Genomic DNA, 15,160 nt, shown 5'->3' with positions numbered 1-15,160 from the left:
CTGGATCGGTTCAGTTCTGCTCTGCAGAACCTCAAGACCTTCCACATCCAGCCTGGTTGGTGCCGGTCCCCAGATGCTGCCTGCCTAAACGGGTTCCTCACGTTTATGGGATGCCGTCGCCAGTTGATCCAAAAATGGTGTAAAATAAGAGACGTCTTACTCCGTTTTTCTCTTCACGCTTTAATCATGCAACTGTTATCACAACAAATTACATCCATCACAATACCTACTACATCACAGGTGTGGTTGCTATAGTATCGCTCCTCATAGACACTCTGTGTTTCTGATCACTGTGAGAGAACAGAAAGATGGCTAGAAACCACCTGGCTGCCATCTTGGACACCTACCAGTCTGCTGATCTAATCCAAGTTAATCTGAGTTTAGATTAAACAAACTCTTAAACTCAGCTCCTGCTGGTCAGGTGACCCATAGACACAGTATCCTATGGAAAAGCCAGTTTATTAAAGATTAGATCCTTTTGAAATCATGTGGTCAATGTTCCCATAGCAACAGCTGGACTCCAACATGGAAGCAGTGATGCTAACATTGATGCTACCTATTGAGTGAAAATATAAGGAGGGTGTGGTCACTGAGGTGCCATTGATCAGGTTGGGTGTTTGAACAGCAAGGTGAAGCTGGTGGCTCCGCCCACCTTAATGTCCAGCCAATGGTTGCCCTGTTTGACAAACTGATGATCTCAGCATCAAACTGCTCCGACGATGCTGGACGTACTTGGTGCAACCTGGACTGGCGGGTCTTGTAAAATTGGATCCAGTCATTTATATCAGAAACGGATCATATTCAGAACACAAATGTAACCCTTGACCCAAACATTGAACCAATCACAGCCAAGGTACAAAAAACAGTAAAAATACAAAATTAAGACAAAGTCTTAGAAAACGCTACATTAAAAATGTAAATGTGACATCACAGGTTGCAGAGTCACATGATGTCAACAACTCTGACCGTGACCTCTTTCCCTCAGGGACAAAGCCTTTCAAATTAAAAGCCCTCAGTATTTGATTCCAGGCCTTCAGTGTGGATGCTAATGATCAGCTAGAGCTGTGCTAGCAGTATCAACAGTCAGAGAAAACAACTCTAGTCTACAGAACCAGGTTCTGAAGTTGCTACATGACCCAAACAGCCAAAACCATCTGAAGATGGACTGTGGTTCTGGGATCATCTAAAGTTATCCAACTACTGCTACAAAGGCTGCATCTGGTTAGACTGAAACCATGAGCTGTTGGTCACATGACCAGGAAGATGGTCTTAGGGTCCTACCTGTGGGGTGGTACTGCCACAGAATCCAAAATACCCTCCATCTAGAACTCTGACTTGGGGTTAAGGAGGCTTGTGTTTGGACAGTGGAGTCGAACTGAGGTCCAGACTGTTTAGAACGGCAGCAGAACCGAGCCTGGTTCTGACCACAAGGCTAGCTTTAGCCTGGGAGGCCAGCCTGCCCCTTCAAGTCAGCTGATGCAAAGATGTGACTAGCTCACTGGGGGGTCAGGGGTCAACCACAGGCAGGTTGGCTGGAATCATTCATCTCACAGATGGCTGGAAGTATTTTGAGAGGCCAATGTGGTCGTAATGTTCTGCTTGATTGGTGTTTTATGCCAGAATTACTCACATCACTGTGATGTCACCAAGTAAGACAAAGACGATATCTTTCTCGTCGGGCCGGTTCTGTTGCTGTTGATGTGGTTGGTCCACATCTGCAGCAACAGATGTTGATGCGGAGGGCTTCAGAGCTGCCGGGTCAGAACCGGTTCTGTCTAGTACCAGGTTACATGGGGTTGACTAAGCACTATGGTGAGGTTCTGGGTGGGACAGCTACATTCAGGACTAAAGTTGTCAGTTTGAGCTCAGGAGACCCAGAAGGTTCTGGGAAGTTCTGGAGTTAAACTACATATGTGGGCTAAGAGGGTCAGACGGTTTCACCTGTAGAGTTCACTGAACCCTACAGGTGTTCAGTGAACTCTCTACCTGTAGAGTTCAGTGAACTCAGGTGGATCATAGAGTAACAGACGTTCTTCAACACTCGGCTGGAAAATGAACAGATTAAGATAGAGATGTAATGTTGGAACGTCCTCCAGGTGGTGCCACGATCCTTTGAGCAGAGCGACGGGGTATGTGATCGTCAATCTGAGCCCCTGAAAGACCAATAATTTATCACATTATCAGCAGTTCACCCAGAATGCGCCTCACCTGGCTAGTCACCACTAAAGGATCCATACCTGCCAGGGTGAATCCTGATTGGTGAAGGTTTCGGGGGCCAGTTGGGGTTTTGTTCCCCGTAGGACCCCTGGTGGTTGGAGTTGGTGGGACTGACTTGGTCACACTGATGACATCATGGACTGGACCATCATAGTTACCACGGGGAACACCGCGGGCCTCAGCCATCTGGAGCATGGAAACCAAAACATCAGAAGATTCTGATTCTGATTGGTCAGTTCACAGATCTGTTTGTTAACCTGCAAGTTATGATTTAACTGGTGATATTGTTGTTCAGCGGTTACCTTGCTGCGTGCCCTGATCCGCTTGTAGACGGTGTCAGGAAAAGCCTTTCTTGCTATAAAGCGTCCAGAACCTTCGGTCACGTTGAGCTGTCCATCCTCCAGAACAACCCGACCGCCGCTGACCACTACTGTGGGAACACCTCGAAACTCCAAACCCTCCAAGATGTTTACCTCCAAGGTCTGCACAGAGAGGTTTTTGGGGATGTAACTACTGATCAGATGGACTAGTTTGAGTAACTAACCAATCAAACCAGCGGTTACCAGGTTGTGAGTTGTGGCAGAAATGGTTAGAGTCTCTTTTGGGTTCCAAATTACAATATCAGCATCAGATCCAACAGCAATCCGTCCTGAAGAACGAGACACACACATGCACATCCAGTAAGCTGGGGTTACGAATGACTAAAATCTGATCACCAGTTTCCAGTAAAACATCCAGAAACACCACCCTGGATTTTACCCAGAAGCTCTAAGTTTGTCCTCCAGATCTCATAAGAGATGAGGTCTGAAATTAGAAGCTGCATGATGCCTCAGTCCTTTAGATCAGCGGTCCCCAACCTTTTTAGTCGTGTGGACCGGTAAGGCCTTCGCAATTTTGCTGCGGACCAGGGGAGTGGGTGCGCATCCTAAGTATCGAGTCCGATGCTGTTGTTCGCGTTGGGGGGGGAGCGCGGTACTCCGATGTTGTTTTGTTACTCATTCTGCTGCAAGTTGGCTCAATTTTGACGCGCAAGACGTAACCGGTAAAATCCGGTTTAGGATTTTCAAAGCTGTGGACCTCAGCTGAGAGGTCCATAAACTGACTCCGGCTCAGAGGCTGGACCCACTGAACCGATAGGCCTGTAAGCCAGACCCCTATGTCTGGCTGTTTACGAAACATCTTGATGACTTCAACCCATCAGCCGACTTTCTGGGAATGGAAAACATTTCCCGTCAAGCCTCACCAGTAGAAATGAAGCGCTGCGTACCTTTGCGTGGGTACATGTTGAAGACCTTGGCAGCGTTGGTGCTCGTCACTGCAACAAACTCATTCTCGTCCATCTTTCCTGTGGACTGCATACAGAACGAGATGAAAATCAATGAAGCCTGAAAAAAACAGGTCACCATCCCCCTTCAAATCTACCAAACCTGCTCTCAAACGTTTGAAATAATAAAATTCTCATTTACGCTGTTTTAATTTTAAAGATATTAAAATTGGTACACGTAGGAAATAGTGTTTCAAAATTCTACCAGCAGAGGGTGACCTCATGAATTTTAGCTTGTTAAAGAATCTGTAAGTTTTATTTGTTTTTTCAAAATGAACTTTGTTTAGATATGAACATTGAACAGCTCAAACATAAATGTCATCATATGATGTGCTATACCAGATTATAGCCTAAGCTAATTTGCATGTGTAGTCCCAACTGTCCAACCATATCAGCCATTGTTGCTAATGGGGTGTTCAACCTGACCTTCCACCAGCAGCTCGCTTGTTTCCTCGTGGAGCTTAGGAACATCTAACCTTTGGGTGCACCTGAAGCCGCATCAGTCAGAGCGGCTTCAGGTGAAGGGCTCTTACCACAGCTCTGTCCCAGATCACCGACAGCCTCTCTTCAATGCCGCTAGTTCCCTCTGGGATCAGCGTGAAGTCATCTTTACCAACAGCCTTCTGAGCTGTAGAGAAGCTGGCCTGAGCGCTGGAGGTCACCTGGAGATCGCCGCTGGAAAAAAACACCTATTAGACTCACTGCTGCTAGACTAAAGTGGAGTCAGAGAGGTGTGTATTCACCATGCTAGCAGAGAGGTCAGATACTGTGGCGTGGACGGATCCGGGTTCAGGGGAGGGCTCATCACAAAGGCAGCTGCTGTGGTCCAATCTTTGGCCCAGTAGTGAGAGCCATCAGTGGCCAGGCCAGCTGTGATTGGCTCCCCATACACAACCACACCTGAGGACAGAAAGAGAGTTGCAGCTTGGTGGAGCAGGTCTGGTTGGCTTCAACCTGACTCCTAAAGGTGAGGCATTCAGTGACACCAGTTCAGTTCCATAGTCAGAACATAAGAGCTTTGTGGAGCACCAGGACCTGGAGCTGCAGTCCTGCACCTGAGAAAACTGGTGTCAGGTTTGACATGAGATGTTCACCTTAGACCAAAGATCAGGTCTTTGCCAAGTCTGAACTAAACCTGTCTGTTTCTTCCAGACTTGAACTCTGACTTCTGAGTAGATCCAAAGTCACATCAACATAAGCTGAAGTCAGTGAACGAACTGGTTCATGAGTTCCTGGAGAACAGTTGAACCTCAGAATCTGACGTTGACCTGTAGGAACTCTGGTTCGGGTTCTCACCTTTTTTCCTGGCTTTGGCGATAACATCAGCAGCAGACTTGCTCATCACCTTGGTAACGTAGAGCGGGCAGTTGGCCTGCTTGGCGATGGTGATGGCCCGATAGACTGCCTCAGTCTCCACCTGAAACACAAACCCAACAGCAGTCAGATCTGGGGCCTGTAGATAAAACACCTTTATTCTTGATCAGTGGTCTCAATCTCCAGTCCCTGAGGGCCGGTGTTATGCAACTTTTAAATGTATCCCTTGTCCTATACACTTAAATTAAATGGCTAAACTGCCTCACTAGCATGCAGTCCAACTCTACAGGGCTCTACTGATGGCAGAGAGACATCTAAAAGTCGCAGGATACCTGGAGTTCGAGACCACTGATCACAGAAAACCATCCTGAGTGGATAAAATTATCGGCAGAACAGGTGGAACCATCACTCCCAATGACCCACCGAACCAGAACCGCGTAAAGAGACCACACCGGTGGCGCCCATGTAGGGTTCAGGTACTTTTACCTCTTCAGGGTGAGATAAAACATGGCCTTCAGGTCCAGTAATACCCACACTGAGAAGTTTCTTCTGCTCCTGAAACACAAACCATTTCAGACAACTTAGAACCAGTAAAATCTAGTTAAGACCAGTTTGAATGTATTCAGTGGTTCATCTTGTTCAGGTGTGTTACCTCATCGATGATGTCACCGTTCTCAGCATGGACCTGAGCAACTGCTCCAAGATCCCGGAGGATCCCAAACGCTTCATAAAGCTGAGCCCCAGGAAGCAGAAAGTGATAAACAAATAAACAGGAAGTGGACAACAACAAATAAACAAGAACATGTTTCTGTTTCACCTGAGAGTCGGAGCTCTGGTACCGGTCTTTGTAAGCCATAAAGAAGAGGAAGGAATTCACCCCTGAAACACAGCGGGACAGTGAGCGGTGCCATTCTACTGATGTCATCCTGAAGGTTCTGGTCTTGCTATGAAGGTTACTGGTAAATGGCTCTCAAGATGTTCTCCAGGTCTGCATCTGAAATGGACCAAGTGACGGTCCAGAACCTGGTTTCATTTGGGTCTTTGTGGAAGGATTTTAAAGGTTTTCTAAAACCTTCCTCAGGGATCAAGAAGGATCATTTGGATCAGTCTGGAAACAGTCCAGAGCCTTCCTAGATGTCCCCAGATATAAGTGGGAGAATCAAGAACCCAGTAAAACTTGTCAGAACTTTCCATCTAAGCCATGATAACACATATTGTTGACTCAGCTGCATATCGATCATGAGAAACGTTCCATTGGCTGCTACATGTTTGATCACCACCCCGTCTCTTTAACCTTTATTGATCACCTTTATCTTTGACGAGCGTCTCCAGCTCCTCGTAGAGGCCTTCATGCCACCTGGTGACATCCAGATGGAAGGAAAAGTCACAGCACGCCCTCTGCTCTGCCATCTCCTTCCACAGATCAAACGCTGACAGCAAGCTAGTCCCCGGCTCCACCAACACATGATCGACTGCAGACAGACAGAAATGAGGTGGCATGCAGGTGGGGGTGCTGATGGATGATTGGTGGTCACTGACTGATGGTGGTGGTTCCTCCACACAGGGCGGCTTTGGTTCCCTGGTAGAAGTCGTCACACGGGATCAGGCCTTTCTGAGGAGCCTGGAGGTTGGTGTTGGCATCAACGCCTCCAGGGATCACCAGCTGACCGTACGCATCCAGCGTCTTCACACCAGATGGGATAATCAGGTTCTCGCCTATCTGCCTGTCAGGAAACAGGAAGTGTGGTCGTGTCAGAAGAGCTCACACTGACACCTGGTGACCAGGTGAGATCATTCAGCCGCAGGAGTACTGGCTGAAGATGTACCTGATAGTCCCGTCCTCGATGTAGACGTCAGCGTAGAATGACTGATCGTCATTGACAACTTTTCCTCCTTTGATGATGAGACGGTCTCCCTGGAAACAGAGAAACAGAGAAGTTTGTGGGGAAATCTGCAGGAGGAAGAGATGGCTGCTGACATCCAGGATTCTCAATTTGACCCAAAGTGACCCAAAAGAACACAGCTCAACACGACCCAGTTTACCACCAGGTCCGGCTCAATGTGACCTAAGTCTTCATATGGACGTTCTCAATGAAAGAGAGATGTTGGAGGAACCATGAGGCTCAGGAACTTAATGACCTAAAGACAAGATTTCCTGAATCCAACATGTCCTCCTCTATGAGCTGGAAGAACATCAGAGATGAGATTCTTGAGGTGTACGGAGAACCTATCTAACCTGGACCAGGATTCTCCTCTCTGAGGAGGATAAACTATTAATCCAAAACTTCCAGAACAGAACCAGCCACATGACTGGGCTCTGGGTTTGTTGAGAAGGAAATGGGTCCTGGAAGTGGTTTTGGTTCTGGAGCATCAGCGAGGCCATCATCTGAATGGAGGGTTTTCCTGGTTCCTATCTGGAAGTTAGTGGTTGACAAGGAGAGGCACAAACCCTAACCCTTACCCTAGACCAAACCCTGATTCCCAGACTGGGATTCAGAACCAGACTGGGTTCAATGAGGCGTTTCATCTTCATCTGAACCTGCAGCTTTCATGAGAGCCAGGGAACGCCAATTAATCCTGGAACCTCTGAGCATCATGAGCTAACCTGCAACCATTGGATGAAACGCCTCATCATGGAGGGACTCGGGCCAGGGGGGAACTGATCCAGAGGGGAACTGGTCTGGGGAAAACATCCTGAAGTCTCCATGATTTTGGTTTGGTTTCTTTGCCCAAACCGAACCAACTTCTCTGGTTGGAGAACGGTTCTGACATGAGGCTAAAAATGAAACTAGACTAACTTAAAGTTCTGCAGAACCAAATAAGCGGAACCCAGAAAATCAGCTTTCAATGCAGGAACATGAAACGTCCCACTGCCCCTGAATGCAGCGCGCTGCATCCAGCAGAACCCAGATATTCATCTCGGACCGAAACAAAAAAAGCTCAGCTAAGATGAGCTGAGCGGCCCGGAAGCTGCACACATCCTCTCGGTTCGGTTCGGCGGGTCTCCTCCCTGTCAGACAGGCGGGGCTTCAGCATCACCGGCCCGGTCCCATCTCGGCTGCACTCGGCTCGGTTCGGTTCGGATTGGACCTACCGCGGGTCTCTTCTTGAACGGGAAGGACATCCTGACGGATCTGGGTCGGTCCGGATCAGCTGGCTGAATCTACTCCTCACACGGACCCGCAGCTATTGTTGCTGCAGCCACCTGTGACGTCAAGCTTCAGCTGATATACACAGACACAGTTTCCGGTGTGGACCTTCACAATAAAGGCCCAAGCATGACAGCAGTGCTTTGCAGGTGCCATGGTGACCACCACAGGTCCGATAGACTCGTTTTAGATGAGTTAGGATAAAAAGCTGGTCGGTTCCGGTTCAGCAGAAAAACTAGTTTATTGTTTTCACTCTGTAAGAACTTCCGGTCTGAAGAATAACCCAGATTGGCTCTGAAGAAAGAAATCCGGTTCGGTCCTGAAGAATGACCAGGTTCGGATCTTTTTCCATGGTGACAGATGTTGGAATCTGAAGCGGGTCCAGCTCAGATTGAAGTCAGCCAATGTAAACAGGAAGTGAGATCTCGGCTTCCTGATGGACTCCAACCCTCAGAACCGGGTTGGTTCCAGCTCGCAGCTGTGATGCGCCGACCTGATACCATGAGAAGTGCCGCCTCTAATGGGCCACTGGTTCCGAACAGTTCAACTGCAAATTGAAGAAAAGAAGATGGCGGAACCCTGGAGGAATCCATCAGCGCTCCTGATCCTGACCCGGGAATCTGCAGATGTTCTTCAGGGTCTGGATTCTTCCTCAGCAGCGCCAGTCTTGTGGACTGTGCTGTAGGGCTGAAACGATTCCTCGAATGATTCGAGTTCCCCGATTATTAAAATTCCAAGAGGAAGATTTATCTGCCTGTTTAGACCGTTTTCCGGCCGGGTTCTTATTTGCGTTGCGCAGTTCTCTCACTTCCGCCTGAGTTGTTGATGAAAGCTAAGTGTTAGCAGAGTAACATCCATTTTCAGGTTCGGTCTGGGAGGATTTTACTGATTCACGATAATGTCCGGGTTTTTGTCGTTTTTCGGGAACCAATAAACATCCTTAAAATGAAGCCTGGAGTAGCAGCAGGTGTATTTATACAGGTGAGCGATGCTAGCTTTCTGGACAAACCGGAAATGATTTTCCTTCACTCGGCTCGATGTCTTAAGTTAACCTCAGCGCGGATCACAGGCTGACCTGAACGGATATTTCATTCAACCCCTGTGAGGAATTAGGATTCTTTGGCGAACAACACATCAAGGTCAGAGTCTAAACCAGCTGCGTTAGCTCTGGTTGAACCTCAGGAATAACTTGTAGTTGAGCTTTCAGAAGTGCGATGAGAATGATTTATACTTGTGAACAAAAATTATATTCGGCGTTTACATCTTTCCTGTAAAGTTCATGTCTGTGTTCCCGGCTGGCCAGTGGCTAACCTCATCATGCAGGAGCTGCAGGAGGACAGACAAGATGGCGGCGCGTGTAGACGCTGCGGCTCGGAGCTCCCGTGTTTTCGTTTTTTTTAACTTGTTTTTATTGATATCTTCGCTCAACACACTACTGGAAGCCGTTACAACTTACATCAGATTAGAACTGTGGGACATAGGAACACAGTTTGGACTTCACACACCCACCAAGCTGGACTTTATTCCTCCAGAGCTGCTACGAACACCTGGGACTATGATCATTCCCCCCCTGCTGCCAAGGCGACGGAGGAGGCAGCGCAAACAAAAGAGGGGTAAGAGAGCTGGCGTGCGTGCTAGGCTACAAGCTAGCCCTCACAGACCGGCCCTCCCCAGCCTCTTCCTCGGCAATGCCAGGTCCCTCGTCAACAAAATCGACGAGATGCGACTCCGGATTACTTCTCGCCGGATGGACAGCTGTGTGACTGTTGTCACAGAGACCTGGCTGGATGACAACATCCCGGACGCAGCGGTGGAGATAACGGGGCGCGCTCTGTTCCGGGCGGATCGGACTGCAGCTTCGGGTAAGGGCAGAGGCGGAGGTTTGGCATTGTATGTACACAATGCCTGGTGTACAGCCACACACTCTGTCGGAACATTCTGCTCTCCTGACTTGGAATATCTGGCGGTGAAATGCAGACCCTTCAAGTTGGTGAGAGAACTCTCGTCCATTGTGATCGTGGCCGTCTACATACCACCGAGGGCTAATGCTAAGTTAGCATTAGAGGAGCTGTACTGCCTGATCAGCGTGCAGATGAACTCCAACCCGGAGGCGGCCGTGATTGTGGCGGGGGACTTTAATCACGTGGAACTGAAGGCTGTGTTTCCCAAATTCCACAAATCCATAAACTTTCCCACCAGAGACAATAACATTTTGGACCAGGTCTACTGCAATATCCCCGGAGCCTACAAGGCTGTAGCAGCTCCACATCTGGGCATGTCTGACCACATCTCAGTGGAGCTGATTCCTGTCTACAAGCCTCTGGCCTGCAGAACTAAGCCGACCACCAGAATAGTTCAGGTCTGGACTGAGGAGGCCTCCTCTGCACTTCAGGACTGCTTTGAGCATACAGACTGGAGTGTGTTCAGGGACGGCGCAGACTTGGAGGAATACTCATCGTCCGTTCTGTCCTATGTTCAGTTCTGCACCGACGCTGTGCTCCCTGTTAAGACCATAAAAGTGTTTCCAAACCAGAAACCATGGCTGGACAGCACAGTACGGGCCCTGCTGAAAGCCCGGGATGCTGCCTACAGGTCTGGAGACAGGTTGGCTTATAGCAGGGCCCGGTCGGAACTGAAAAAAGGTATTAAGCAGGCCAAGCTCCAGTACAAACAGCAGATTGAGGAACATTTCATCAACAACAACCCCCGAAGCATGTGGAGAGGCATTAGAACCATGACGGACTACAAACACAGCACTCAGCTGACCAGCCGCGACCCCACCCTGCCTGACACCTTAAACAGTTTCTTTGCCCGCTTTGACACGGCGGGCAGCAGAGAAGCCGTACATCTACCCCAACTGGAAGAGCAGCACCAGCCTCTCGTCCTGCAGAAGCATCAGGTGACGTCCACCTTGAGGAGGATCAACACCCACAAAGCTCCAGGACCGGACAAGGTGTCAGGCCAGACACTGAAAACCTGCGCCGACCAGCTGGCAGGAGTGTTTCTGGACATTTTCAATCTGTCCCTGCAGCTTGCCACGGTTCCTGAGTGTCTCAAGTCTTCCACCATCATCCCTGTACCGAAGAAGAGGTCCATCACCAGCCTGAACGATTACCGGCCTGTCGCTCTGACCCCGGTGATCATGAAGTGCTTTGAGAGGATTCTTCTGAGGTACATCAGAGACTTCATCCCCGCAAACCTGGACAGCCTTCAGTTCGCCTACAGAGCGAACCGGTCAACAGAGGATGCTGTCTCCATCACTCTGCACACAGCCCTTACCCATCTGCAGCATCCCAACACCTACGTCAGGATGCTATTTGTAGACTTCAGCTCAGCATTTAACACCGTCATCCCAGACAAGCTGGTGCTGAAGCTACTCGAGGTGGGGCTGCCCGCTTCACTGTGCCACTGGATCAGAGACTTCCTCACCAACAGAATAAGTGGCTCAACATCGTCCCCACTGGTCCTCAACACAGGCACGCCGCAGGGCTGTGTGCTCAGCCCAGCTCTCTTCACCCTGTTTACACACGACTGCGTGGCCATCCACCCCACCAACACAGTCGTGAAGTACGCGGACGACACAACAGTAGTGGGTCTCATTTCAGACAACAACGAGACCCACTACAGAGAGGAGATTCTGCAGCTCACTCAGTGGTGTTCAGCCAACAACTTGGTGCTGAACACAGGGAAGACCAAGGAGGTCATTGTGGATTACAGAAGGTCCAGGAGGACGGCTTACACTCCCCTTCTCATAGATGGAGAAGTGGTGGAACGTGTGGACAACATTACGTTCCTGGGCCTCCACATCACGTCTGACCTCTCCTGGAACACAAACACCTCCCACCTGCTGAAGAAAGCACAACAAAGGCTCTTCTTCCTCAGGAAACTGAGACGGGCTGGACTTTCCTCATGGCTGCTCGTGAACTTTTACAGGGCGATGATCGAGAGCATCCTCTGCCTCAACATGACTGTGTGGTATGGTAGCTGCACAGCACTGGAGAGGAAACAACTGACACGGGTGGTGAGAACAGCACAAGGCATTGTGGGATGCCCCCTCCCAGACCTGGACTCCATTTACACAGACCGGGTCAAGAAGAGAGCTGGATCCATAGCCATGGATCCCAGCCACCCGGGCCACAGACTGTTTGTGCCGCTGCCATCAGGCAAGCGGTACAGGAATATACGGACTACAACAAATAGACTGAGAAACAGTTTCTTCCCCACAGCCGTCAGAGCCATTACTCCCTGCCGCCCCCCCCTCCCACACATATCATAACCTCGCAGTCACACATACATATCCCCCACCCCCACACAGCCATATTGTTCTGCACTTTGCACTGTCACATTATCTGTACTTTGCCATAATTGGACCTGCTGCTACTTCTTTGGATGGTTGAGTGCCTTTAGTTAATTTAGTTGTATATATTGTTATTATTATTATTGTGTGTTTGCTTATTTATACTGTATATATTTGACCTTTTGCACGGGAGCTGCAATGGAAATTTCGTTGAATTCTGTTCAATGACAATAAATGCTATCTATCTATCTTTCACGCTGGTTTTATATTATTTTATTATTATTTTTAGTATTATTTTTCTGGTACGCAAACCATATCAAATGCTTTGTCCACTTAGTCAGCCAGAGTTAATGAGTGCAGAGATCAGAGAAACTCGTCCCATAAACTGCAGCAGTCAGAACAGTTTCTGTGACTCTTATTAAAACTCAACAGACAGAAATGTTAGAGCTGCTAAAGCCACATTAGCAGCATAAAATTAAATCTTAGTTTGTTGCTCATCTCTGCTCAGTGCAGCAGATTGAACTCATCCTGCAGGGCCGGTCCAAGGCTGCATGAGGCCTGGGGCAGAATCTGACCTAGGGGCCCCTCTTGCTGCTAAAACCATCAGCACCTCTAACAGCTCCTGTGTTGGATTTAATCTGGGAGACAGAGAGTAGATTAACTGGCCAACCTAAAAACAATCAGTTATAATTGCAGTTTCTTAATTTATTAACTCAAAGATTCAACTCACAGCATCAGATTGTTGCTATGGTAAGAAAACAATCTAACTATGAATATTGTTCTTTAAACCTTTACAAAGTAAACTTGCCACCTCCTTAAATTCTTACATTTAAATGTTAAATAATTTAAAATCTTTTTATTTATGTATGCTGAAACCATTAAATCAAATTTAGCAGCATTGATAATCTCAATAAACAAATGTTGCATTTATGTATCTGTGGTTTGTGTTAAAATATTAGCATTTATGGGCCCCTGAAGCCCTGGGGGCCTCATGGAGCCGCTGACTTCATTTGGATTAAACAGAAGTGAAAATAATTGATATTCATCTTAATTGTATTTTTTAATTTGCTGTTTTTAAGACTAGTTGTGGGTTTAGATAGCGTTTCGCTGGAGATGTTTTCCCGTAACATAATTACCCTGTAATACTTTTACTTCTCCTGTCTACTTAACAGGAGTTAAGTAGACCGTGCCGGTGGACCTGTGGACCGGTGGACCGCCTCGGCGCCCCGACTGCCGGGCTGAGCAAGTTTTCTGGGGGAAACCCTGATCCCGGTCTCAACAAATGGTGGCGGAGCTGAGCTGGTAGATGAGTTTCTGTGACGAACTAAGGAGTCAAATCCTGTCGCTAACATGAACACAAAGCTAAATGTCTGGGCAAGGTCAGAGTTCATCTATTAAACTGACTGGAGATGAATATATAAACCAAAAGCTGGATCATAGACAATTTTTATAAGCGTATTTGTGAGCCTGCCTCTTTATTGGTACATTGAATATAATTTCAGATTTTTGTATAACTTTTCTTCAGGTTAACTTAGAAAGTGAGATTTATTGTTACAGGTTAGTTTTCTAAACTACAGAAAAGTTATTGTTAGGGAAGCTCAAAAATGAAAAATTGGACTGATATTGATATCTGATAACACTGATGTTATGCTAGATTTACAAATATTTTACTTTATCAGATTTTTAATCTGATTACTGGATTACTGAAATCTTCATTTAGAACAGCCCTACAGTGGTGTTGTGGTCTTCTTGACACTAACTGGTTTGTTACTGGGCCATTAATGGGTTTTAGATGAACAACAAAGAGACTATTGGATGCTAACTGGACCAACCGACCCAGCTGGTGGACGGGTTGTCTTCTCGGTCCAGAACCGAGGCTGTTTGGATCTTCTCTTCCTGAAGGTTTGGTTGCTTCAGGTGAATCGTGTTCTGTTTTTATTTATTCTCTGGTCATCTGGACCAGTTCTGGACTGGTTCTGTTAGGGTTCTGCATACTGAACACACCACAGCAGACCCTGATACCTGGTTGGTTCTGATCAGCGGAGCGGGTCCAGATTCCTCAGCGACTCATTAAAGCCTTGAATGAAGGTTCTGACCTTTGACTTTGTTAGATAATGTGAAACTAAACGGGACCAAAAACCCAGAAATGGCAGAAATCAGAACCAAACTGGGGTCCAGTCGGAACCAAACCCAGTTTATATGGACTATTTCTTCCTATTAAACTTGGAGCCAATATTTAGTTTTGTACTTTTACCTTTTTGTCTTTCTTGTGGTTTTGTTTGTATTTCCTCTTAATTCCTGTAAAACATTGAACTGCCTTGTTGCTGAAAATATGCTATATAAATAAAATGACCTTACCTTACCCGGTCCAATCAGAACCAAATCCGGGTTCTGTTGGATTCTGTTAGGTATATTTTTCTACCATCTATAAACAAATACATGTAGAAAGTAATGAACCTCTCTCTTGCCGTAGTTTTCCCGGGTGTGTCCAGATGGAAGGACTGTGGTCCGTCCTCCATGTTGGCCTCCCGTTTGGGTCGGACCGGCGCCGCGCCGCTGCAGCCGAGGACTGAAGGACTCGAAGTTCAGAGTTTTGTTCTCGAAAGCTCCTTCCACGTTGCAGAACATTCCTCCGAACTTCATCCGAGGACGAGGAGAATCGGAACCGAGCCGGGACAGGAGAGAGGAGCGGTCGTCCTCCTGACAGAACCTCCGCTCAGACATGCTGCCGACAAATGATGAAGAGGAGGAGGAAGAGCCTGCACTGGCTGACTTGGAGGGGGAGGAGGAGGAGGAGGAGGAAGAAAATGACCCAAAAGAGATCCACAGAGGAGAACAAATGGCAAATAATGAAAAGGA

General features: G+C 47.7%; 1 protein-coding gene across 3 annotated transcripts; it reads right to left on the bottom strand.

Moving 5' to 3' along the window:
* Positions 1 to 160: 160 nt before the first annotated feature.
* On the bottom strand, positions 161 to 15,072 carry LOC102218508 (dihydropyrimidinase-related protein 2-like). 3 transcript variants are annotated; one of them, XM_023340556.1, is made up of 15 exons: positions 14,759 to 15,065; positions 6,682 to 6,770; positions 6,395 to 6,579; positions 6,163 to 6,327; positions 5,673 to 5,734; positions 5,508 to 5,588; positions 5,342 to 5,410; positions 4,838 to 4,958; positions 4,285 to 4,441; positions 4,075 to 4,216; positions 3,485 to 3,569; positions 2,781 to 2,866; positions 2,520 to 2,699; positions 2,238 to 2,403; positions 161 to 2,153 (listed from the first exon to the last, which is right to left on the bottom strand). In XM_023340556.1, exons 1-15 carry the CDS (start codon positions 15,023 to 15,025, stop codon positions 2,062 to 2,064), a joined length of 1,947 nt encoding a protein of 648 aa, XP_023196324.1. In that variant the 5' UTR covers positions 15,026 to 15,065; the 3' UTR covers positions 161 to 2,061. The 3 variants fall into 3 exon arrangements, with proteins under 3 accessions (XP_023196324.1, XP_023196323.1, XP_005816630.1); XM_023340555.1 differs by having other exon boundaries at positions 5,508 to 5,734; positions 14,759 to 15,072; XM_005816573.2 differs by lacking the exon at positions 14,759 to 15,065 and adding an exon at positions 7,950 to 8,103 and having other exon boundaries at positions 5,508 to 5,734.
* Positions 15,073 to 15,160: the final 88 nt, after the last annotated feature.

This window comes from Xiphophorus maculatus, chromosome 10 (genome assembly GCF_002775205.1).
Source record: "Xiphophorus maculatus strain JP 163 A chromosome 10, X_maculatus-5.0-male, whole genome shotgun sequence".
NCBI classification, from domain to species: Eukaryota; Metazoa; Chordata; class Actinopteri; order Cyprinodontiformes; family Poeciliidae; genus Xiphophorus; species Xiphophorus maculatus.
Note: the sequence above shows the minus strand (reverse complement) of the source record. Positions and strands in the feature narration are given on the sequence as shown.

Bases quoted from the DNA above. Each gene is read 5' to 3' on its own strand.
- LOC102218508 (XM_023340555.1), bottom strand. From the start codon at position 15,025: ATGTCTGAGCGGAGGTTCTGTCAGGAGGACGACCGCTCCTCTCTCCTG. The intron at 3,570-4,074 runs GTAAGAGCCCTT...TTCTGTATGCAG, and splicing joins TGATCTGGGACAGAGCTGTG to TCCACAGGAAAGATGGACGA. The intron at 2,700-2,780 runs GTAACCGCTGGT...CTCTCTGTGCAG, and splicing joins CTGCCACAACTCACAACCTG to ACCTTGGAGGTAAACATCTT.